Source organism: Teleopsis dalmanni, chromosome 1 (genome assembly GCF_002237135.1).
Source record: "Teleopsis dalmanni isolate 2A chromosome 1, ASM223713v2, whole genome shotgun sequence".
Lineage (NCBI taxonomy): Eukaryota > Metazoa > Arthropoda > Insecta > Diptera > Diopsidae > Teleopsis > Teleopsis dalmanni.
In genome coordinates this window covers 153,976,059-154,003,065 of record NC_051846.1, presented here as the reverse complement: position 1 = coordinate 154,003,065, position 27,007 = coordinate 153,976,059, and the positions used below count along the sequence as shown (strand labels likewise).

General features: G+C 28.3%; 1 protein-coding gene across 1 annotated transcript in view; it reads left to right on the top strand.

The window, feature by feature from the left end:
- Window positions 1–2,184: 2,184 nt before the first annotated feature.
- The window catches only part of LOC119666476 (homeobox protein cut), an 83,636-nt gene continuing 58,813 nt past the window's right edge, over window positions 2,185–27,007 (top strand). The window contains exons 1-2 of the mRNA XM_038075754.1: window positions 2,185–2,196; window positions 3,394–4,449. Of these exons, the coding sequence (XP_037931682.1) occupies window positions 2,185–2,196; window positions 3,394–4,449 (1,068 nt within the window). The remainder of the gene's footprint in view (window positions 2,197–3,393; window positions 4,450–27,007) is intronic.

Here is a 27,007-nt window from a genome sequence, read left to right as displayed (position 1 = left end):
AAGCAACACGGCTGGGCATTATTGTCAGCGCAATGTTGGCGACAAAGACTACTCGTTCACACACACAAAATTCTAACTACGAGGAATGACTGCTCGGTAAAAACGGTAAAATGGATTTTTAATACCATTGCAACGACATTGATGATGACGTATCAAACACTGACAATTATACCGACGATGATGATGAAGATGATGCCATTGTTGATGCTACTCATATTGTTGTTGTTGGTGTTGTTGTCGTTATTGAAGAGTTTTAAAGATTCTGGTACGCGTTTGGTTTTTCATTATTCCGCTGTACTCAAAATAGCCTGAAGGACATTGGTAGAACGCCGCAACGAGCTCCTCGCGTTTATTTGTTTTCCGACAACTTGTGTTGTCATTCCCAAAGTCGATAATGTTTAATCAGAAGATTACAAGTTCGACCACGAAGACGAAAAGGAAATTATCTGGGTTTGTTTTTCTGTGTGACTGCATGCAGTTTATATAGTCCTCCTTCTCTCTCTCCCTCAGTGTGTGATTGTCAATACAAAAGATGATGGCTAAAGTGATTTGATTTTTTTGGAGCATTTTTTTTTTGAAAGAGTTGGCCAACTGGAAGGAGCAGTCAAATGGAAATTTAAAGTATGATTTAAGCTATTTTTAAGAATTTTTTTTTGTCTATAAAGTGCTAGCTAATAAAATAGTTAAAATTCTTGATTAGTAAATGGAGAGTCACTTAGAAAAATTGTCCAAAAAATATAATATATATTTTTGACATTATATATTCTTTATATTCTATATATTCATTATATATTCTTTAAAAAAAAAATTTTATAAAGTTCTAGCTAATAAATTAGTTCAAATTTTCAATTAATAAATAAGGAAGGAGTTTCTTTAAAAAACCACCAAAAATGATAATATATATTTGCAGTATTTCATATGCATAGTCTAATGAAAATTTAAAGTATAAATTAAGCTATTTATTGGAAAGTTCAAATTTTAGATAGGTAAATGATAAACTTCTTAGAAAAAGACATTGTATGAAATATATAATATGTATTTATGACATTATATATATTCTCTCTCGCTCTCTCTCCCTCTCTCTCTGTCTGTTTTCTCTTCCTCTGTTTCTGTATCTTCTCTTTCTCTCTCTCTTCTCTCCCTCTTCCTTCTTCTCTCCATCTTCTCTCTGTCTCTCCCTCTCTATCTCTCTTCTCTCCCCCTTCTTTCTTCTCTCTCTCTCTCTTCTCTCTCTTCTCCCTCTTCTCTCCCTCTCTCTTCTCTTTCTTATCTTTCTCCTCTTTCTTCTCTTTCTTCTCTCTCTTCTCTATCTCTCCTCAATCTCCTCTCCTCTCTCTCTCTCTCTCTCTGTCACTCTCTTATGTTATATATACAGACATGGGAAGAATAATTAAAGGCCTCAATATTATTAAAATCATTTTGCAACAATTGTCTGTATTAATGAGCTACTACTGTATTATTATTTTACTGCCTATTACGATGTATTTTATATTTTGCTGTAAATTTTTAGTCGCATAAGCCAAAAACCATTATTAGTTAAACCATTGGCAATAATTGTCTGGATTATCAAGTTGTTACTGTATTAATATCCTACAGTCTAAGACTGCCACAATGTATTCCTTTCTTTGCATTAAAATAAACAATTCACGTTAAAGTTATAACTTTAGCAATTAGTTTTAGTTGTTTATTTACGATATAATCGAAAGCTCATTACTTCCGGCCTTATTCCACAAATAATTTTCCGAAACATTACCAATAATCAAACAATATTTTTTAATAAAAAACCAATAAGAAAATATAAAACAAAAAATTTGCCAGACTAATTTGCCAAAAGTTACCAAAAATAAACTCCCACCATGGCCATTCCTTGATTTTTTTTTGTATACCATACCATATACTGTTAACTATTCGGCACCCCATTTACGAAGGCACGACCTGTACCAATAGTACCCAAAATTTTAGTTGGCTTATCGATATAAACGATAAACTATAAATTTAAAACCCAGCGGTAAGCAAAAGTTTTGGCATTAAAATGTATTTGCAATTCAAGCAAAAGAAAAAAATGGAGGGGAAGGAAACCTTGTAAATTGCTCACAACAATGGATATATTTAAGGATACTCCAGTATAAATATACTTCTAAGGCAATAGTTGTTATGTATTAATTTGGCTCAATTTAACCCGTAATGACTTTAAAAGTAAAATTAATGAGGGTCTACAAAAATCGTTATACCAAAGGTAGCAGAGAAGTTATAGCAAAAAATATTAAATTGTAAAGGACAATTACACCACACTTTTTGTTTGTAGAAAAGTTTACTAAAGGATACGAGTAGTATGGAAAAGGTATTTGCTTTGAAGCCACAACATGTTCTAATTCAAACGGAGCTTATACGAATATATGTGTATGCATGGAATAGTTTAGGTTTTAAATAAATAGTTTTTAATAGTTTAAACTATTAATGTTGAAAAGTAAGGAAATAAAAAAAAATATGTGTAAATAAGAGAAAAAATTTCTAGAAATCTAAAGGACATAGTACTAAATTTTAAATTTTATATTAAAATATTCCACATATCAAATTAAATTTATTTATATATTAAAACTTATTTAAAATATATTTTAAGATATGAGAATAATATATAATATCTAAATTAAAAACTTTTATTTTACCAAAATTTCGACGGCTACAAAATTCTAAGCCCAGTACTGTAAAATAAAATAGGGACTAATAAAGTAATGAGCTATTTCGAAAGATCACTGATGTATAGATTGTTGTTATATACGATATACAGATTTAAAGTACATTTTGTCGTGTTTAATTGCGGCTAAATAAATACTAATTACAGTGAGATAGTGAAATAGTTGTTGTGGCGTACATGCCTAAATAAGTACTAATTACAATAAGATAATAAAATATCTGTTGCGGTGTAAGTGTCTGAATAGACACTTATTACAATGAGATAATGAAGTATCTATTGTGGCAAATACGTCTTAATTAATAGCATATAATTATTAAGGAAGTCCTCGACTAATCAATTTATTTCATCTAACATTAAGACACATGTTCATATATGATTAATATTGGTATATAAAAATACTGGAAAAAACGGTATTTGATGTCCACCAAAATATACTAATAATTAAATATAAAAATTTTATTGTTGAATATCTTTACTAAAAATTTATTTTAAAATTAATTTTGTATAAATTAATAATTCTTCAGTTCTCAAGATGATATATTATTTTGTCATGTCTACACTTATTACTTTTAAATAATTATTAGTGATATAATTTTTTTATAAATTATTAACTGATTATTAATTCAGTTCACTCAATTACTGATCGTTTTTATAACAAAATTTTCTTTAATTAATAAATTTTTTTTCAAATTTTTTAGAGAGCTACCTTGGCCGAAAAGGAAGTGAACACACTCAAGGAGCAATTATCCACCAACACAACAGCAACAGCTGACGAGAATACAACAGCGAATAGCAATATAACTGAAACAACAACAACAGCAAATTCGATTGATTCAACAACAGACGCAACCATTACAACAATCCCACCAAATAGTAAATTACTTTCACCAACAACACTCAATAACAATAACAATTTTGCAAATAATAATACAAAATTGTTGAATAGCGTTGCTGCAGCAATAACATTACATCAAAACGGTGGTAATTTATTAGCAACAACACCATCACCATCTCCACCACTCTCCGATAGTGGCATTAGCAATACAAATTCAAATCAATTAAACACCCTCAACGGTGTCAACGGAGGTTGTCTTAATCCAAAACTCTTCTTCAATCACGCACAGCAAATGATGATGGAAGCTGCTGCTGCTGCCGCTGCTGCAGCTGCAGCCGCCGCTGTACAGCAACAACAATCACCAATGCATTCACCTATGCAACAAAATCTTGATGCCGAAGAAAATGGCAATATCAATTCCAATACCCACTCAACCAATACCGATGCCAGTAAATTGATTACAACACTAACCGCTGAGATGAATATATCAAAATTAGTTAAGGATAACACGACAAAAAATCAAATTGTTGCCAGCAATGAGGACAACAATGATATATTAGATAATGTTGCGGAACAGCGTGTACGCGATATTGTTGATCATAATGTTGATGATGATGATATTGATGCTGAAGACAATTGTCTAGAAAGAACTGATGAACATAGCCTAAATGTTAGCAGTAGCGATAGTAGCAATAATAGTTGTAGTAATAGCAAAAATAATAATAATTTTAGTGCGAATAGTTCGAATGTTGGTTGCAATCAAACAACCGAAAGTTTACATGAAGGTGATAATATGGATAATGATCACCTTCAGCAACATGTTGCCGGCGTTGAAAGTGGGAGAAACAATAGCATCGATGTTGATACAACAATGAATGCAAGCAATCATGCTGAATTATTAGCTGCCAAAGATAAGAAGGTATGTTTTTACGAAATTTTTTTTAATATATTTATATTATTATATTTTTTTTATAATAATAAATAATTTTTTATAATTGTTTAAAAAAAAATTAACGAATTTTAGTAGCCAGTACATGCTAGAACGTAATTAGGCACTTTTCAAATGTACTTAATGAACACTAAATTAAGCATCTGTTTCAATATACAAAATATGACGTGTCTGTTAAGTACTAATTAAGACTTTATACAAATCTTTCTTTATTGAAAAACCAATCAAATAATTAAATTAATGCTTCAGTCTTTTAAAGGCTTATATTATTATTAAGATTTTAATATCCTGTAGCAATGCTAAAAATTTCTAATTCGCATCCTCCTGCGCCTCAAGTTATTCCCTCAAAAATTAAGTCATTTCGTTGCAACAAAGTATCTTTTTCTCCATTTTTTCCCAAGTATTATTTACATTTTAAAAATTATGTAAAATCGCTTTTGCCTACGCAAACAAACTGTAATTGATATGCTATCAGCTACAAGTTGAAAAAAAGGTGAAAAGTCCTTTAGTCACACCCTCACACCGCATTTAATGAAAACATCTTTTAAACGCTTTTTATTTGCTAAAAGCTCAATGAAATGTAAAACGTTAAGATACGACGACTAGACCACCGCAGACAGCAAAGAAGGCCAACCAAGCAAATTTCTTGACTCAGTCAGTCAAGCCAAGCCAAAAGGACGTGCAGCAGTTACGCACAATTGAAAAACACTTTTTTCCTGCAACTTAACAACTTTCCAAGCTAAGTAGAAAAAAAAATCCTAGTACCCAGAAAGTAGCTGTAAAATTACGGGAAACATTTTAGGTTAGGAAGAAAAGAGTAGCGGCAGATAAAATGCCGGAAAAAAGGCAAACGAATGTGTTGCTTTTTGTTTTACGCGGAAATCAACGGACTTTTGACTTTGACTTCTCTCGGCTACAAGGGATTTTCCCTTTTATTTAACAATGGAAAAAAATTAAAATACAAAAAAAACTTCTTGTGGTTTTTCTTAAGACTGTGTCTACCCTACTTTTCACAGTCTTCAGTTTTCCTTGCCTTTCCTTCCAATTGCCCGCATTTGTAAAGCTCGTTGCGATATTTTTTTCAGAAGAATTTTTTTCTGAGAAGGATTTTTTGATTTTATTTTTTTTCTAAATTTTTTTTTTTGTTGTATAAAAAAAGGACTAAAAAGGTTTAGCTATATCATTATAATATTGACAAGACAATTTTTACGCCTTCAATTGTATAAAGTTTGGCAATTTGGTTTATTATTTGTTTAGTTGTCAAATTTGCTTCCTTTGAATGGTTTTCATTATTTTTTTTGTTTTTTTTTTTTGTATTATTTATTTACTTTTATTGAAAAATGAAGTTTGATTTGTTGATTGTGTTGAAAATTCGTTTAAAATTGTTTAACTTTGTTGGCATTACGTTATTTTTATAAAATAACACACAAAAGAGAGTAACAGAAAGGATATGAATCGGGTCGTACGAAAGGGTTAAGGGTTTTAAAAGGTACGTGTTTGTAGGTCAAAATATCAGTAAATCAATTTTAAAGCATTCAAGTTTATTCAACTGTAGAAAATATTTAAATTTTTTAAAATATTTAGATTTGTTGAAACAGAAATATTGTCAACAAATTGCGATATTTTAAGTATTTAAGTATTATTTAAAAACACATTTTCGTTTATCGTTTTTTTTAATAATACGGTGTTCTTAACACAAGTATTCATAGCATGCGCTAATAAACGCCCTTACTAATAGTCCTAGATATTCCGCCGGTACCAATTGAAGCTAAACGTTTGATTATAGTTTCCAGCTTGAGAGTGAGGCAGGCCTGACACCTCTGTTGTTCTTTGAATCACAGTATCCGGTTGGAGTATGCAATACCCGATTATATTTCGAAAATCGGTTGTCTTGCTTTTTTGAAATTTGAAGGGTTTCATTTTGAGTTCGGTGTTCAACAGCTACTGCATGATGCTTATTGAAAAGTTCAGCTGAGCTGAGCAGCCCTTTGTTTTTTACAGATTCGTGTATATTAGTTCATTTAAGCCTTTAAAATTCAGAATAATTTTAGCCACAGTTATAGATGAGTATCTTATATCGTATAAAGAAATACAACTCTGTAATGTTGATTCTACACTACAAGTTAAAGTTAGACTTGAAGAGAGACTTTAAGTCGATGTGGGGTACACAGTAGATCTCTAGGTTACAATTCAAATTACCCAAATATAAGTATAATATGTTTATGCTTAAAATTTAATTCAATTAATTTTGTTTAACCCACAACTACCAAAATACAATTATTAAAATTTTTACTAATTGGATCATATATTAAGTACAAACAACACCTCTTCCCCAAAATAACTGAACTTGAGTTCCATACTAAATTAGATACTATCTCATAAACCATACAAATTCCTGTCTAGACATATTTCATACTAGCTACGTTCCGTTCGTACTTAACAGTAAAACTCTTTAGCAAAATTTTTCAACGCACTTTTTATTTGCAAACTTGTGACCTTCTGATTTGTTTAAAATGTCAAAAATGCCATTGATCTTGTGCGTTCTGATCTCTTACACACTGCAGCAGCAGCATATCTTCGTATCTTTGTATCTCAGCAAATATCATGGATACAACAGCCACAACATCAACAAGTACTTGACTTTAGAATGACAAGAGAAACAACAACAAACACTCATATAAGGAAAAACTAGAGTTTTTTTATACACAATTTATCACTTTGGCTGCCGTTTTTAATGACTTCATCTGCATCTTTTTTTCTGCACTATTTTCATTTTTATTTCCATTTTTTTTTCATTTTTCAGATGCAAGTATTTTATCTTTTCTTTCTATACAACAATTTTCCCTTTTTAATATTATTAAGAAGTGCATACGAGTGAAATAAATGAGTATTCAACAACTGGTGAGGGAATCTGAAAAAGAAAAGTGCGCTTTTTGTGCGCTCATTTTTTATTCAACTTCAGTTTTTTTTTCTCACTCTGAACTGTTTTCTTTGAGATACAAAAGAAGAAAAGTTTATCTTTAAATGCGCTACTTAGACTTTGTTAATTACATGTGTTTGTTTTTTCCATTAGTGTCATTTAAACAATAAATAAAAAGAAAAATTATTAATATTAATAGCAACAACAACAACAAATCTCACAACAACTGCTACATCACTTCGCCATTACTGTAGACAAATGAACTAAGAAGAAAGACAATATAATAAATACAACTATAAAAGATACAAAATATCAATGCAAGAAAAAAAAGATACAAATTCAATAAAAATACTTTTGAGGGGAAAAACTGATCTTTAATAATGATCGCGGTTTTTCTTTAGTTTGTTTGTATATATCATTTTGCCCTTTCTTTATTATTAAAATTTTTTTTCTCTATTTTTTATTTTTATATTTCTCAGACATTTTATAACGACGTCGACATTATGACACAAATTATGAAAAGATTTTCCAGTCAGCTTTTGTTTATGAGTTGGTTGGGTAGAATGTGAGTTTTACCGCCAATTATAAAGGAAATTGATACTACGCTTAAATACAATATTAGGGTTGCCAATATCATAGTAACATTGGTTTTTAAGTGATTTTTTGTGGTTTCATTAAATGTTTAGAATTTTATTTACAAGATATGACTTTAGTAATTTTATAATAATAGAGATAATTAAAAATTAAAAATACTACATAGGTTAGGTTAAGGTTTCTCGAGGATCCTAAAGATCTACTAAGACTTATTGGCACATTGTCCCCTTGTCCATCTTGTATTAAGTTGCTAAACACAGATAGAATTCAACAAGTATTTGTATGATATCAGCGATATGCCCAGGTTCTTCAGGTGTTCCGAATGATTACCTAAAGTATCTCGTCTGCCTTGCAGTTACCGAAAATATTTCAATGTACATGAACCCAGAGTGACGATATGTTAAACTGCGTCGATATTTCGTTTAAAAATATATATATACATAGAAATCTCATTTGTATTTACATATGTAAATATGTAGAAATATATTTGGAATATGTTTACAACTTGGAGTGCACGTTTAAAAAATCCTATCCTAAACTATATCTTTCCGAATAGCGATTACATCCAACTGAAACACAGTGTAATGATCAAAAGCCTATAATATAATAATTTATTTAATATAATTTTATAAATATAAAGACTTGTCCTCTGAGAAAACTCTAATGCTTATATCACTATATACTTTGGAGCCGTCAGTATAAAAGGTTAGACCCTCTTTTAATGCAGAATATTTCGTTTCGGTATACTTCATTACTACTTCTTGTTTTATATATAATATGTAATGTTATTATGATCAAAGTTAACCACAATTTTAAACTATGTATATACTATTTCAAAATGACAATATGGGGTCTTGGTTGAAAATTGTAGCATCTTTGCTCAAAATAGTAGCATCCATGTCCAAAATAATAGCATCTCTGTCCAAAATACTTGTAATCCGCTTGCCTGGTTTGGAAGCTTTTCATGATAGCACAATAGAGGATCATGTCTTATAAGTGAACTCTTATTATATGTGAAGAGTCACCATTTAATTGTGTTTAAATCTTATTTTAGCACTGTTACTTTCATTATGGTTACTCTGTCCAAAATAGTGGCATCTTTGTCCAAAAAAAACTTCAATCAGCTAACGTGCTGAAAAATTTCTTTATGATATCTTTATGATTATTGATAAAATTTCAAAGTGAATCTCTTCTATTCTTAAGACATTACTGCATATTTTCTTGAGCATTTGTTTTTTTTTTTTTTGTTTTTTGTTAAATTTTCTTATATGTTAAAATATATGTTTCTTGGGAGATCGGAAATTAGTAGTACTGTGAGAAAATCTTATTTGATTATTTGGAACTACCTGATATCTTTCAACTTTTCACCATACAATACCGTACCGTGCAGTTAATGATCGAACTTTGTACATTCAATTGCCTATCTTAAATGTCGAAAACGCAAAGATAAAATTACTTTAATACTAAACCACACGTAATTCCATTACCAAATCATTGACTTGTACTTTTTTCGCTATTTTATCTTTAATATAAAATAACGAAAAAAAAAAAAAGAATTAATTACTCATAAAAATCATTACTTTTGGTACGCTGTAATGAAATTTTTTCTTCGTATTAAGTAACCGCAGTGGATCATAAAAATTTAAATCACAGCTTCAATTCCATTATTATTGATATAAGGTTTTTTGCTCAATCTTATTTTATTTTATTTTTTTTTTTTGTTTTTTTATTTTGTACTTAGCTAAGTTTTACTACTAAATACCAAAACCTTACTCATAGGTTTATTTTTCGGTATTTGATATCTTTAACATCCGGCATACATTCAATATAATTTCCGGTATGGAATGTTTGAGCTCATACTGCCGCTACTACTATTCAATATTCAAACCTAAAATTTTTTTTTATTCAATATAAAAACAATTGTTTTTTAGTTTACACTTTAACATTAGCTAAAACAATTTTTATCATCTACGAAATTTTTTTTTTTTTATTATTATTATTGTTACTTAAGTAATGAAATTTCAAAATTGCCATAACGTAACGTATGCTTATAAATATTCAAAATTATTTTGAATTTTTTTCACAATTTTTAATATAGATATTGTGTAAATAAATGTTTTACGCCTGTTTACTCATTCGTCCATTACATATTGAATTTTTCTAACTGTAAAATTGTTTTATCTACATTAAATTATTATATAATATTTAAATATATGAACTGAAAAAAGGTTGGAGATAGTCATTCATCGACAAATCGCCATTGTTTCGAATATACCATATACCATGGAAGTGTCATATGAAGTGTTAATAAATTTACTGAAGCATGTTGCTTTTGTAGTTCTTATAGCTCATACGTAATATATATAATATAATGTCTATAAATATATATGTACACATATTTATATACATATCGACCACTACATATTTTTTTCTTTTTTATTTTATTTTGAGAATTTTAATTTCTATATGCTAATTCGATAAACATTAGAAATATATATTTTCTATTTATACACATGGAAATTAATTATTTTTTCTAATTTTTGGGTAAAAAAAAAATCATACAAAAATATTTGAAGCGAGATAAGCCTTTGTTGAATATTTATGTGGTTTTTTTTTCTATATTATTTTAAGCGATAAATTTTGGTGGTTAAAAATGTTCCGAATGTTATATATTCATATGTTTAGTTTCACACTTCAAAAACAATCAAACGGAAGTTAATTTTTTATTTAAATATAAATCATAAAGCCAACTTCAAAAATCACAAAAACAAAAATCAACAAGAAATAAATTATAAAATTCAATTTAAAATTCCAATGAAATAAAATTCATTTTTATCGCTTTTAAATTCAACCACAAAACCATATAAATTTCAAATAAAATATTTGCAATCATAGACATATATGCATACTTTAATACATAGTATAATAATTTTATCTTACTTTATATTGCTGACCAATTATGATTATTAATGTGCTGAACTTTTCATTAATCTTTGATCATTTTGTATGTAATATTTCACATTTCTAGCGCCGTAGAAAAATTTTATATTAGTAGAATAAAGAAACCAACCAAGACATCACATTACATACCCAACTCAAATAAATCGAAAAATATCTTTGACTAATTAAATGATTTGCCAAAAATGCTTGGGATTCTAGTATACTTGCCGCCAACTCTATTACCAATAAATATGCTTAAGCCGCAATAAGTACTTCTTCATCCGCAAAACATTAGCAAAATATTAGCCACCTTCGAATGTTTCTTTCAACTGAAATTTTGTATCTGTCAAATATTTACAGATTCCTCATAACTACTGCGGCATTGCGATTAATCAAAAATATCTCTGCCCGCCAACGTAGTCAGCTGCGGCAACATTATTATCATTATTCGTACCAATTATAGCATAATGAAGTTGTTGAACATCATTAGCAAGTCTAGCTGTCTAGCAAGTACTCTATAAATATATATTTTATGGTATATATATAAAATAATCTATTTGGTTGCGGTCGCAGTATATTTGTCGCATAACAAATATGCAACATATGCGCTCATCAAATCAATCCACAGAAAAAAAAAACAGAATAATATAAAATTTCCAACTCTCGAAAGAAATAAAATCTAATAAAAAAAATTGAAACTATCTATGAAAAATCGTTCAAGAATCAGCTAACGCACTTGTCGTCTTCGATGATTTCATATCCATACGTATCATTTATATTGAATTTTTGTGAATTCGGTAGTGCTGCGTATCGCAGACCCAGACACAATTTGCAGAAATACTTGAGATTGTTTTTTTCTTTTATTTTATTTACTACACTAAAATGCAACTGAATTCAACCAAATGTCTTTTATATTGCAAGTTATGCATCGAAGTTCTTCTTCTTCTTCTTTTTCTTCGTTTTCATATTGCAATCATATGCCGACACGTCTGTGACCAATCTAACCAATTTTTATATGCGTTCTATATCTTGGCTCATTGCACCCCATTTCACCGCACTGCACCGCACAGCTGTGCAGTGCAGTGCAGTGCAGCGCAAGAATCAGCGCTACGACGAAGTGCACTTAACGCTGCAATCGTCTAATAAATTTGATTTGGTGTAATACATTTGCCAGCGTCAACCAAATCACTTATTTGAACTGTTCGAATTGTAGATTGTAGATTGTAGATACAGATACAGATACGAATAGAGATACTCGTTCATTTCCCAGCCTAGCCGAGCCATTGCAAATCGTTAAAATCGCTCGCTTTATGCATATTTTTATTAGATATTTTTCAGAAATGTTCATAAAGAGCCTTTAACGTGAATATTTTCTTTTTTAATATCTGTTTATTTAGCTAAAAATTTATTTGTTACACATGTTCATAAATATTGTGACAATATTTTCTCAAGAAAATAAAATACATTTTCGCATTATTTAGATACATATATCGCGTCCAGAAATATTGGTTTATTTCTGTTGTTTTTTTTTTTTTTGTTTTTTTTATATTTTTAGTCATGCCAACAAACATCTTTGTTTTGATCGACAGTTTAAAATGCTATTTCTGAAATGTTTATTATGTTAAGTGTCATTTGTTGTTGTTGGCTAAGACATTTATCTGTATGCTTTATTGGTTAAAATAATCACTTAAAGATACTTTATTATTGAGTTTTTCTTTTAAATTAATTTGCGGTGTAAGTACAAGTAAGCGAGTATTGGAATTAAAATATTCCTTAAAATTTTCCTTATATAATATTATATATTAGTATAGTATACCTTAATATTAAGGTATATAAGGTAGTTATGATTTTTAAATGATATTTACAAAAACTAAAATTAAAGCAAGAGTCAAAATAGCGAACAATGAATTTAAAGAAGTAGAGATTAAAAAAGGAATCAAGAGAACAAAAAAGATAGAATGACAGACATATAGAAAAGACAGACATAAAGCTATTACTTCCTTCTTGAGGACAGCAAGAGCAATAGAACAAAAATAGATAGTATGACGGACATATAAAAAAGTCAAACATAAAGCTATTACTTCCTTCACTTCCATGAATGTGAGGACACCAAAAGAACAAAAAAATACGGTTAGGCAGGCAGAAGAAAGTAAAGGAAAGTAAACACTAAGAATAGGGCTATGGAGCTTTAGTAGAGCTGTACAAAAGAGACAGCAAGAAAAGTCAGAAAAATGTAATTGGAGATGTCGGAGCAACAAGAGACAGCAACAAAAAGAAACTAAAATTAAGCATGAAGAAGTAGGCAGAAAGAAATAAAGGAAAAGAAAAACTAAGAGTAGAGCTATATAACAAAAGAGACAAAAAAAAAGAGAGGAAAGGTAAAAGATTTAAAAGATAAAAAAAGGAGGTTTCAAAAAGTGTGAAAAGCGTATGAAAGCAAAATAAGTGTTTAAAACTTAGGAAGCCCCTTACTTTGTCAGAACCATAAGGTCAGAAGAACCAGAGGAAAAATATAAGAAACAAATGGCAAGATACAAAGAAGTAGCTATAATGGAAATACGGCATCTAAAGAAAGAGAAGAGGGTATAAGAAAAAATCTTGAAAATAATTGGAAAGAAAATAGGCAGAAGTTAGAAACAATTTGCAGTAACAAATAGATTTAAAGTTGCTAAAAATTTTTTACCAACTTATGTACTTGTGCTCGTTATGGTACCTCAGCGTTGGTACGTACATAGACTAAAAGGTCAGTATGCGACCAATGTCGAAAAAACAACCTGGCAATTTTATGAATTTAGCTAAGTCCTAATATTGCCGTACTGCTTAGGTATGCGCAGATATTTTTGAGGATAATAAGTATTTTAGATGATATTACAAAAGTATAGTTTGAAGCCTAGCATATCTGCCCGTTAGAATATAACTATAAACGACTTAAAAACTCAATATTATAGTAAAATGTGTTTATTTAATTATTTTATCAAGAGAGAAATAGATCTATTATCTTAAAAGTAGACAAATTATTATTTCAACATGACTTGAATTCTTTTATGATACGATGTGCATTTATTCTAATCCTAAAGTGCTTTAAGTATTAATAAATAAAAAAGTCGAAGTCATAATGAAAATCCATAACAAAAATTAAAATTCGAAAATGGTATTTTTGTCAATTTATATAAATTTTTATTTATATATATTTTTTCCTTTCATTACACAATTTTTTACCACAAAACAAGCTAAAGGAAATTTTATGGAAAAAAAATTGACAACAAAACTGAAGTAAGCAATTTCGCATTAGCGCAGGATTTGCAGGAATTCCAACAACCCTAAACCAACTCCACCGTCATCCGCTTCAACGAGAACACTCTTCCTATTAATATGAAATGATAATTTTTGTATCTGAATATTTGAATATTTCAGTAAACGATTTTTTGATGTATATTTTCTCTTTTTTTCTTCCTCTTGCAAAAAATAATTTTTATATACGAAAAAAAAAATTTTTTTTTAATTTTATAGAAAAGCGTTCATTCATTCATTATTGCAAAAATAGCTTTTAATGGATTTCGAATGCATTCAGCAGTCATTATGTGTTGAAATAATATGCAATATCTATATATATATATACTCGTATATAGAAGTATATACAAAAACCCGGCATTAAGGATATGGTTAGCGGTGGTGGCTGTTAGGCACGCTAACTTTGTATCTACTGTGCGAATGTATATTTGCATTATTTTACTTTTTATCTACTTGCATTGCAGTTCAACGTAGCTTAGCGAATTTATAAAAGATGTTTTCAAAAAAGCTACAAAAAAGATGAGAAAATAGGAGCGGAAAAAAATAAGAAACGCACTTAAGTAAGTGATACTCATCTTGAACGTTTCACACATTGCGGTGCGGTAAAACGAAACCAAGCTAACAGATTCGCAGATATATATATATGCACTTACATGATGCACTCACATGTGAAAAGGCATATAAATCTAGACGCTGTTAAAACTGACAGTTAATCCAAATGCATAGAAATGCTGTGCATCCTTTCAACTTTGGAGCTTTGGTACAGTACCAGAGCAATGAGTTTCGAATCGGTGGGGCTTACTTGGGTTTAGTTAACGTTGTTTTTGTATCTTTTTGCGCTCAAAGAAGTTGTTGCATTTAATAGCAAATGATAATGATTGATGCTAAAAAATGTAGGAAACTTTAGCTCAGTTTGGCTTAGAGTTTGGGGCGCCAAGTAGAACGTTTATTGTTTGTTATTTGCTTTTTTTCTTTGGATAACTCAAATTGTTGCTTTCTATTGGGTTTTAGATGCTATTCTTATTCCTGCTAGAAGTTGGAGAGATTTCTTTCTATTTTTGTTTTTCAAGTGAAGAGTTTAAGTTAGTGAGAGACTATGATGGATTTATTTTTATCTACTCATCCATTGTTGCTATGCTTGCATATTGCACCCTTTCAACCTTTTGTTCGCACTTTAACTGTAGATTTATGCGCAGGTTGAGATACTTTTTTGCTTTTATATTTAAGTTAAGCAATAGGCAATCATTCAATGTAGTTCTTTATATGAGTGTTGGTATATACGGTATCTATGTGTTTATACTATTCAAAAGCTGTTATAGTTCTTTCTTTCTAATTTCGCTTAGTTGTCTAATGAACGTTTATACGCATATGTGCCAAGCGAACATTTTATTTGTATGTCAGTAAATAATTTATTTTAGCTTAAATATTTACATTAAAGAAATTAAAAAAATTTCTTTAGAAATACTATACTATTACTAATAATACTAATAATGTTTTTTTTTTCTGAAATTTTTTTAAAGTATTTTTCCTATCATTTTAATAGAGGTCTTGTTTTGTTATATAAAGAATAAAGACACAAATAGGTATTTTATGCAGTATGAAAACGCGAATTAGAGTTTATTTTTCTTAGAATTATTTACTTTCAAACATTTGTTTTGAAAATAATAAAAGTTTGTTAGAAAAGCTGGTTATTTATAATATACTGAAATAAATAGAGTAGAAGATATGACACTAATATTATATTAAATAATGGCAGTTTGTAAATGGAGTACATTAAAGCCATTAAAACTAACTATCTAAGAAACTATCTAAAATGACTTAAACAAAATTAATTTTTTATTAATCATCAATTAACTAATGAACCACGCTGCCACCTGTCTACCATCGACCAACTAACGGCACTAAAATGTGAATAGAAGTAATCAGGTCACTAAAGATTTTTAATGGGTATTTAAGTGACATATACAGTATCTACAGTCTTAATTTAACTGAAGCTTCAGTTGTTAAACGAATAATTGTACGATACTTAAACATTGATTTAAACCACATTTAATCACTAAATATGGTTTGATTAAATTAATTATATGGCAGCTAATCATTGATTTAATCAGGCCTTGCGTCATGTGCAGATTCAGTTACTAAATCAGTATAGTATACTGAATGTATATTAATTTAGCGTAGCTAATTATTGATTCAACCTAGTCTTCTGCTATTTATAGATGCCAACTATTTTAAGTAACTAAATATATGATTTGGTTAACTACTACATAAGGTAGCTAATCATTGATTTAAACGGATATTGAACCAAATACTGTTACAGTTACGGAATAAATAAAAAGATAGGGCACTTAATTCTTAACTCAACCACGTATTTTGCTCTATGATGGCTTAGTGGACTGAAGTAAACAACAGCTAATCAATAATTTAACCGGTTTTTATGTCACGCATAGATTTAATTACAGAATAAATAAAAATATAGGATAGCTATACAGATTTAACCGACCCTTAGGCCGATGACAACCACATTCAAACTGACAACCTGAATGTTATCAGTTAACCTGATTGAACTATTATGTCTGTTTGAAAAATACTGTATATTTTTATATTGAAACCATATTCTGAAGTTAATGGATGCGGTTGTAATATGCATGGGACATTACCACATTATTAGAAATATCAACAAATATGTAGGGTACATATAAAAACATAGTTTGCTCTGGCTATTATTCTACATGTAATAAATAGATATTCATCAAAAATATTTCTAAAATGATTCAGTTATATTTAGCTTAATTTATTATAAAAAAACTGTCAACTAATTTAATAAAATACAATTATAAACAATATTTCCATCGCATGCATTTATTCAATACACAAAATATTAAACAAGAATAAACACTTATTCCACATTGTTTATTATTCACATTAAACGTATTAATATTAAATATTCAATGCATATTACATTTAAAAACCATCATAAAAATTAGCTTATTAAAAAAATATTAATTTTGGTATTAAATTTCATTTTCATTTTTCTACAAATGTCAAAAACTGCATGACTGATCGATTGTGCCTACTCATCTGCTCATCCACTCATCTATGTATATCATTGTCATAATTTTTAATTAAATGTATAGTCACAACTCAAACCAACACCAACAACAATATATCAATATAATATTTCATTTACTAAGAGATAACCACAAAATTTAGCTACTTTGAAATTGTGTTGATCTACAGTTGATCTCAGTACAATGACAACAATACAAAGACGATCGCCTGCAACATTTTTGAACCCAATACCGTGCTGTTGCTCTTGCTCTTGCGCGTGTCTTAATCAATATGATTGACCAAGCAATGTGAAACCCTATGCTTCAACTATTAACACTGCCACATTGAGTAAAAAATTGAATTGATCACTCAACTCAACTGTCAAATTTTCATAGCCAATCGGTAATTTGACAGTCTATCTTAAGTAGTCCATCAATATTTAAAGTTATTAATTGGCGCCAGTAACTACTACTATTAATTACTATATATGCATATGCATATACATATATATAACAGTTTTAGGTGTATGATCAGTTGACCATCGATCGATTGACTGACTGACTGACTGACTGGATCGCTATTGTCTATCAAATTTTTTTTTTCACATTTGATTTACTTTTAATATTTTACTATTGATGCGGGGTGAACTGTTGAAATTATTTTTGGTTTCTAAATTTTGAAATGAAACTAATTATAATTTATAGTTTTTTTTTTTGGTTGTTTTTAGTCAAGTTTAGATTGTTTCTTTACAATAAAAAAAGTCCAAACGCACCGTTCCAAAGAAAAATTTGTTTTTTGATTGCTTCCGATCACGAAAGGTTCTCAATAAAATTGATGCCGCCTGTAGATCGTATGCCTGCTATTGATGAGCAGACATTAGAAATCGTTTCGAAATTAGTTTAGAATGTTATATTGATTTTTGTGGTTTAAGGTTTATTATTATGAATAAGTATATATTTTATTTTTTTTTTTTGTATCTTAGTTTCAAAAGCTACAAAATAACTTATAAATTATGAAATTTTTTTAAAAAAACTGCTCTTCAAAGAACTAAGTTTTAACACTATATCACTTTAATATAATTTAAATAATGAATTTCATATTTTGATTCTAATAAATAAATACTTTTTCTAACAAAACTCTATTCACACTTTTTTATATCTATTATATATTTTACTTTAAGTTCACCTAAAATTTCGTTTAAATATATTTTGTAAAATTTTTATGCTATTGTTGTTGTTTTTTTTCTATTTTTTTTTTGTTAACTCCAAAAAATCACTTGTTTAAACACTATCTATCGATAATTCTTAATCTCTTGAAAGCCGGTGCCTGTTTCTAATAAGATCGCTTGAAATAAGAGTCAAAGTTGATTAATTTAATAGGAGAAGAGCGAGCTCATCACATGAATTTGTTTTTCTTTTTTATAGATAGAAATTAATTAAATTCATTTCTTGTCAGTAATGAAAAAATATACCAAAAATTATATTCGAAATGATTTCAAAAAGTGAGATTACAAATCAATACATTTGTACAAATAATTAAGCAAATAAATAAATGTCTGGTTTTGTCTTCTATTTGATTTTCTAAACTTTTTTGATTAAATAAAAATAGAATATATATTTATAATTATTGGTGATAATATATATATATATTTTTTTTTATTTAAAATTGTTGATTTTTTGTCATTAAATTTTTCTTTTTTTTCATATTTTTTTTATTTTTTGTAAAGTGTTCAAATGTTTCTTTAGCGAAAGCATTTATTATTCAAATTTCGATTTTTAGTAGTTAATGGTAATTAAAACGCTAATTGACACAATATTTTATTCGTGAAACTAACGCGAGTTCTGAAGAAATTCGTATAGAATTTATGTTGAAAAATTATTATTTGAAATTCAATAGAAATATGAAATATGAGTGAATACTAATAGTGAAGTAATAAAAACTTTTATATAACTAAAAAGTAATAGAAAATATTCTACTAATAAATAATTATAATAAATAAAATTTTGTTTATACCAATTAAAGCTTATGTAAACAACATAGTAATACATTAAAATTATAATTTAAATAAAAACAAATTTTAAAATAAAAATAAAATAACTAAAATTTGTGTTGTTATCTTTTCATGTCTATTCGAAACCTTTTAACATTTAAATAGTTTCTTTTCGTCATAAGACGCATCACAATTAAATTTATAAACATATAATATTTTAATTGTTCCATAATTTGGAATTAAATTTGTATCGATTAGGTATTGATGTAAAATCATACCTTAATTTTAATATATTTTTAAATTCTTAACATAAACTTTAATCTTTATAAACAACATAACATAATTAACAGCAGTGAACTTTAAAAAATCCATAAATAATAAATATTGGTCAGACCTATAATTTATTTGAAGTATTGTAATTTAATTTCAATATCAATAATAAAAAAAAACTTGAACTAATAATATTTTAAAAAGAAACGATCATAAATAATTAATAATTTAATTAATTAAACAAAATTAATTGATAAATTAATACCACAAACCTTCCTAATAAGATTTAGGAAGACATCTACATGGTTGATAAAGGAGGATATAAGTTTCGGATAAACATACACAAATTTGAAAAATACTAGATACGTTATTTTCTAAGTTTGCAAAGTGGATTGCCTTAATCCGGAACTGAACTTTTCTACAGAAGATTTTAATTTTCTGCTTTAAAAAAAAAATACTCCAAATTATAATTATATATTATATTTTAATAAACTGTTATGTATAAATATACACATAATATTATATTATGCAGTATTATATATATGTGAATTTGTACATATATACATTGATATGTATATATTGTATATTATATATAATTTTTTATATATTTATATATAAATTTCAATCATAAACACAATTATCAGACTATTTTCAACTGATACCCTTAGTACTTTTATCACCCTTAACGAAATAAAAACTTGTATATGTTTCTAAGATCTCTTCTAAAACATCTAAGACATTTTTTTCCTTAAATTATCGGGAAAATACATATCTTGGTACTATCAAACAGTCAATAATGGATTAAAACCAAGAAAAAATACTGTATGTGTTGATTTATTTTTTTTTCCCAGAATTGCGATTATTTTTTCCTATATGAATAGGCGCGAATATAATAATGGGTGTTGTAGGATTTACTGTTTCTTAAGTTCATCAGAACTTTTGCCGATTATATACATACTGTGTCAACCAATCACGAAACTATCGAAAGTTTTTTTAGTATGAAATATCATCTTTCTAATGACATCTAACATAAACCGTTTGGACTTATACAACGCGGAATACAGTTAGCTACAGTCATTTATTGGAAAAAGAATGAATTATTTTTTATTGATTTAATTAATAATATTTACTTTTTCAATACTGAACTTTTACTTACTGAACTTTCAGTAAAAGGTTCTTTTTTTGTTAAAAAAATTGTTTATAGCAATAGTAATATAGTAATACTAATAAAAATGTGAGTGATTTCAATATTAAATAAAACTAATAAAAAACGTAATGAAAAACTTGTCAGAAAAATCAATAAAACATCTATAAAAAAATCAGTAAGAAATCAATTATTGATTACTAGAAAATACAATTGTTTTCATGGAGCATGGATTCTATAACTTTGGTACGTATTCTTAAATTGCATATAATCTCATTTGCATATGAGATTAAAAAAATATGTTAATATATATTTATATATAAAATAACAATACTACAAAATAAGGATATCCTATTGTTTTAATACTTCCGTAAAGTCTACATTATTTTGAAATTGTTTTCATATATAAGTGAATGACAAAATGCCGGTTCGAAAAACCGGGTGTCGTGGTATATAAACATACATTTAATAGAATAAAAATAACTTTTTCAATTGTAATCGTTTGAAGCTATTAAACGCCAAATTTAATTCATTTCACAACCGCACCCATTCTAACGCCCATTTTCTTAGCTCTCATAATAAGTACACTGCAAAAAAAATACTGATTTGGCGCGCTGTAACTTTTTTAAACTTAATTATTTTGCATTGTGAAGCAAATTAGGTTTACCTACACAATGTCAAAGTTACTGGCAAAATAAAGTTTATAAGAAAAACTGTTTGAATGAAAGGAATCAGAAATAAAAGTGCTCCTGCCAAGTAACTCAAATACAACATGGCGTAACCCTTTCTTTACTTTACAAATGTTACTTTTAGATTTTATTTTTTTTTTTTGTTTTTATTTTGCTTTTAACAAAGGAAAAAATAAAATAAAATTCAAAAGTAACAAAAACGTTTAAGCAAAGATTTTTCATAGACATTAACTTTCTATTTTTGCTGGTTTGACGGGCGCTGTTTGTATCTGTAAACGTTGGCATATTTTACTCGGCTGCCGTTTTTTGTCTTCAGCAATATTTATTTTTCGCTTAACTTTTAATATTTAACTTTTCACATGGCATTACTGTTCGAAACCCTGCAGCTACATATTCATCTCAATTTTCCCCCCATTTTATAATGACAGCAAGAAAGATACATTTTCACGACTTGACTTGAAGTACGAGTCTGTCGCAGCGCTTAATCCCATTTTAAGACAATTGATTTATGCCAATCGATTGTTTAAGCAGCAAATTAAAATGTTTATTTCGTTTCATGTGGTCTGGTCTTAAAAGTTACTTAAAGATACTTTTTAATGTTTCAATAATGAAACTTAATCACTAACATATGTAGCATTGCAGTTGATCGGACGGCACACGCAACTTCCTCAGCTGCTACATCTTTCCCGCTTTATGTATGTTTTTTTTTATTTTTTTTTTTTGGAATTGTGGTTTGGGAGTATTTTTTTTTTTTATTTATACTAAAACCATTTTTGGTATTAAGTTTTATACATAAAAAACAATTTTTTATGATTTGTTTGTTGCTGTGTGGCACAAATATAATTATAAATAAAAGAACAACTTTTTCTATAATAAAAAATAAATTTCTAGTAATAAAGTTCTTATTATAAATTTTTTATACAACTTGCAATTATTCAATTCAAATCAATTGCAATGATTTACGATGATTTGAGGATAAATACAATACATCATATACATTGTTTATCTGTATCTGCGCATTTGTATGCAATACTATAATATTATATATATATGAATATATACTGATATGTATACAGATGTATCTACAATGAATTGTGTTTGTAATGTCGCAACTTGTGCAAGCCACAACCTACGTACTTCGACCAATTGCGGATAAATTCAATTTATCACATATGGATTTGGATATTTATTTGTCGTTAGTTCTTCATAATCATTGCTTTAAGTTTGTAAATAAACGATAAATATATACATACATACATACATACATGCATATATTGTATATTCATGTACTAAAAAAATAAATCGTTGATCATCAGAATTATCAGCAGCAGCAGTGCCCGTAGTAGCAGCAACAACAGCAATAACACAGCAACTACAGCAGCAATTGCTACTGAAGCAGCGATACATTTTAGCGAACAGTAGCTGCAAGCGTACTCGGTTTGTGCTCATTTTAAATTTGTTTATTGTCAGCAATGCCATTTGTAGTTGATGACAGTCCAAAGTGACAGCAACAAATGGCGATTTTGATTTTTTTAAATTGATTATTTCCTTATTTTCGTATTTGTTCGAAAAGTTTTTCATGTTGATTTCTATAATTTAAAAATTAAACTGATCAAAAAGAAACAAAAGCAAATCGTACGAGCAAGTATCTCATACATCAATAAAATCAGCTTAACCAAGCAGTTTAGCAAATAGCAAATGGCAGATTTAGTTAATGGTAATTTATTGTTGCTAATAATTTTTAATTTAAATGTGCTTTTTGTGCTTATACATCATTAATAATAATTAAAAGTACTTTTTTCTTTATTATTAATATATCTTTCACAAACTTTTTTTTTAACTACATTTCCTCTAAAAGAGCTAATAGCGCTTCATAAACATATAACTTTACCAGAACCATATACCATATTGTATATAAAAATATATATGGTATGCATATGTAAGTAGCTGTATTTGATTTCAATTTAGAATATCTTTAAGATTTAACGTCATTATAAATATTAACATAGGATTAACGTCATCTTCAAAAGAAAATCACTTATACATTAAATTGATATTAGAGTTATACATAGATTTGATTTCTTGAGAATCAAAAAAACTTTTATATTATTTACTATTATGCCGGGTTATCAAAGCAAATTTTTGTCAACATTTATTGTTTATAAACAAATAACAATTGCACTTGATGTGCTATTTTTAGAACTAACGCACAAACCGCAGCTATATAAATTTAGTTAACTACTATAGTTGTCTTTCAAATTCCAATGTATTTCGACATACTTATTTTTGACATACTTATTTGTTTAAAGACTGTTATATATTGTGTAATTTTACAGAAATAGGAAAATGAAATATTTTTTTTTATATGTCCTGATGTCCTATAGTATGAAATCTATTTTTAAATAAAGACTGAAATTGTAAAAATGGAGAAAATTACTGCCAACCTTTTTTGACTTCTATTTTCTACTACCAACACATTGACATTTTGTTTTCGGCTTCTCTTTTCTCCATTTTTTTAAATTTAATGGCCTATGGCAAAAATTTTGCCTTCGAATAGAGAATAACATTGAAAATATAGGCAAAACTACTACTTTGTATTATGCCAACCTTTCTGTGATTTTTATTTTCTACTACTTACTATATGTCATTCTATTTTCACATCTCTGTTTCTCTATGACTTTCTGTAGGTTCTTTTATTATCTTTTACTTAGCGATTAGCGATTTTTTTTCTAGTTTTTTTCTACTGTTTATCTCTTTTTCTGTTTTGTGAAAACTGCCACCACCTACACTTTGTATTTCTACCATCAACACCTACTATATGTTTCTATTACCTATTCTCTCTGTTTCTATCCCTACTTTCTGCGTTTCTAGCAACTACTCTCTGTCTTTCTATAACCTATTCTCTCTGTTTGTACCTATACTCTCTGCGTTTCTACCACCTACTCTCTGTCTTTCTATTAGCTATTCACTCTATTATTACTTCTACTGTCTGGGTTTCTATCAACTTTTCTCTATGTTACTATTACATGTTCTATTTATTTCTACTACTCACTCTCTCTGTTTGTACCACTAGTCCATATGTTTTTTTTTTTATCTCTTTATAACTTTAGAAAGATTTCTTTTAATAAAGGCATTTTTGATTCGGATCATATATATACATATTATGTACTTTAATTCCTTAATTATTTTTTTTTTTGTCGCTCTATTTTCGCTTTTACTAAATGGGGTTTTGTTCTACAAATTTCATTCTACTGCCATTTTTCTCTCATTTTCATTTTACGAGTATTTACAGGTTTCTCCTCCTACCTTAATATTTTTTTCGGCTTTAATATTTTTATTTTATTATTATTGCTAAAACAAAAGTACACTCGGGGTAACCGCTAGACTCAAGAATTGATTTCACCTCACAACTATAAAGAAATAACTCAGAAGAGTACAATACAGTTAAAGTTATTGGAAGATAACCTATATTACTACCTTAACAAGATGCGTATGTTTACGGTAATCAAATGCCGTCTGTGTCCAGAAAGAAATACCACTTTTAGACTCATTTATTTTATTTTTCCACCATCAGTATGAGACAATTGGAGAATATTATATAGAAAACTTCTATCTCAGAAAATCTATAACAAGAAGCTTTATGAACTATAATCGAATGGGTGAATATCATGTGTTCGGTTAAGATCAGTTGCTAACTCAAATGGTTTACTATGGTAGGAGGACTTGTCTTAGCTGTTAGCCCGAAGCATACTTATGTTCTATTGTCATCTAAAAAGTGTTATTGCTTTTATTGATTTGCCTTCTTCCTCACCCTGTTTTTAATGCAATAATCATTAAATTGATGCATATTCCTTTTGTACAAAAAATAAATTCAATATAAAACAATTTGAATAAAAAATATTTGATAAATTAATAGTGCATTTCCGATGCTCTGCAACTCAACATACTATATAGCACAGCTTAATAGCTTATAATTCAAATATAAAATAAACAATAAAAAATATATATGCCACTCTAGGTATTTTATTAGCAACATTTACTCAACATTTCTGTTGAAGTTCATCAATTGCATTCCCATATCAAATGGTTTTTCATGCATTAGGCAAACAATAGATTAAAAATACTTAATATCTACAAGAACGAACAGAAATAAACGACAGTAAAAAATGAATATGAAAAAATAATACGCAAGCAAATAAAATTCTATAGAAATTGAAATTGAGTGCATCTGATGTTCAGTTGACATTTTTTGTTAGCATTTCATACAAATACTCGTACACAAATACATTAATTTGTTAGCATATTGAATTATAGTAAGTAACATTCATGCAAACAATTCTAAATAAATAACTGCTTAAACGTGCATGCATTTGTGAGCAGCAGATACATTTGTATCTCGTTTCGTTTTCTGTTCAATGTTGTGTGTCATTCAATGCACTTCTCTACATACAATATATTTTTTTTTATTTTTTTTTTATTTTAATGTACTATTAATGTGCATGCATTGTAGTCATATTGTCTAAACAATAGCAAATTATTGTCGTTACGATTATTAGATTAATATTGTTTTTATATTTCAATTCATTATCCGCTTCCCATATTGTGACTGTTCCATCAGAAATTTCATCTAATTCGGTCTTTAAACTAATTTTTTTTTTTCGTCTTATTTGTAATTTATTTTTCAAATATCTGATATAGACGGATAATGTAATATGCTGACGTTATGCATATTTGCTCATTTGTCTAATATTTTTATTGCTGCTCATTTAAATAGACGATTGATATAATTTGTATGGGAAGATATTGGATTGAGGTTCTAGGAATTTAGAAACTTTTAAAAATAAAATTTAAAAATTAGTAGTTCACAATATTTATATTAGGTAGTAGTGATAGATTAAGGATAGGTGGAGTTTAAATTAAAATCAGCCAAGATTTCAAGAAAAGCCGGGTCTACGTCCCTAACTCACTCGTCAACCACGATAACCAATTATGGTTCACAATCCCTCAAAGGTATTTTACAACGAGGGATATATTTGTATTTGACATTGTCATCTATATGCATCTACTCTGTTAGTGTCTTCTATAGTCCATACATCAAGTACAGTTAGTAATTCTACAACCTCTTCACTCCATCGGTGATAGGCTCTTACTACACGTTATCTCTCTACAACTGCTACTTCAAGTTTCTTTTCAGTGTAGCGAAAATCTTTCCGCAACATGATATGCTCAAGTTAGCTGCTAGATCTTGATATGTTAAATACATTTTTCCTCTACGTCTTCATTTTCCCACTGCCATTTAAACTTATTCGAGTAACATCCACCAATTTCAAGGATCTTAATTTACTCAACAGTCAGTGTTATGATAACACTCGTACAGTTCGTGGATTTGGGCCACAATGTACTGAATACAGTCTTTCTCTATGCATGTACAGCCTTTTTTCTCCAAGTGCCAGTTTAAACTCCTTTGCCTTTAAAGTAACAGCTTCAAAATTCATAACATTATCAAGCCATATTAGCCGCTGGATTATAAGGTACGGAATATAGTCTCCCTTTTTGCCTGCTTCCTCAAAATGCCATATTAAACTCCTTTTTCTTCAGAGTAATATCTTTTAATTCCATGGATTTTGATGCGATAATGT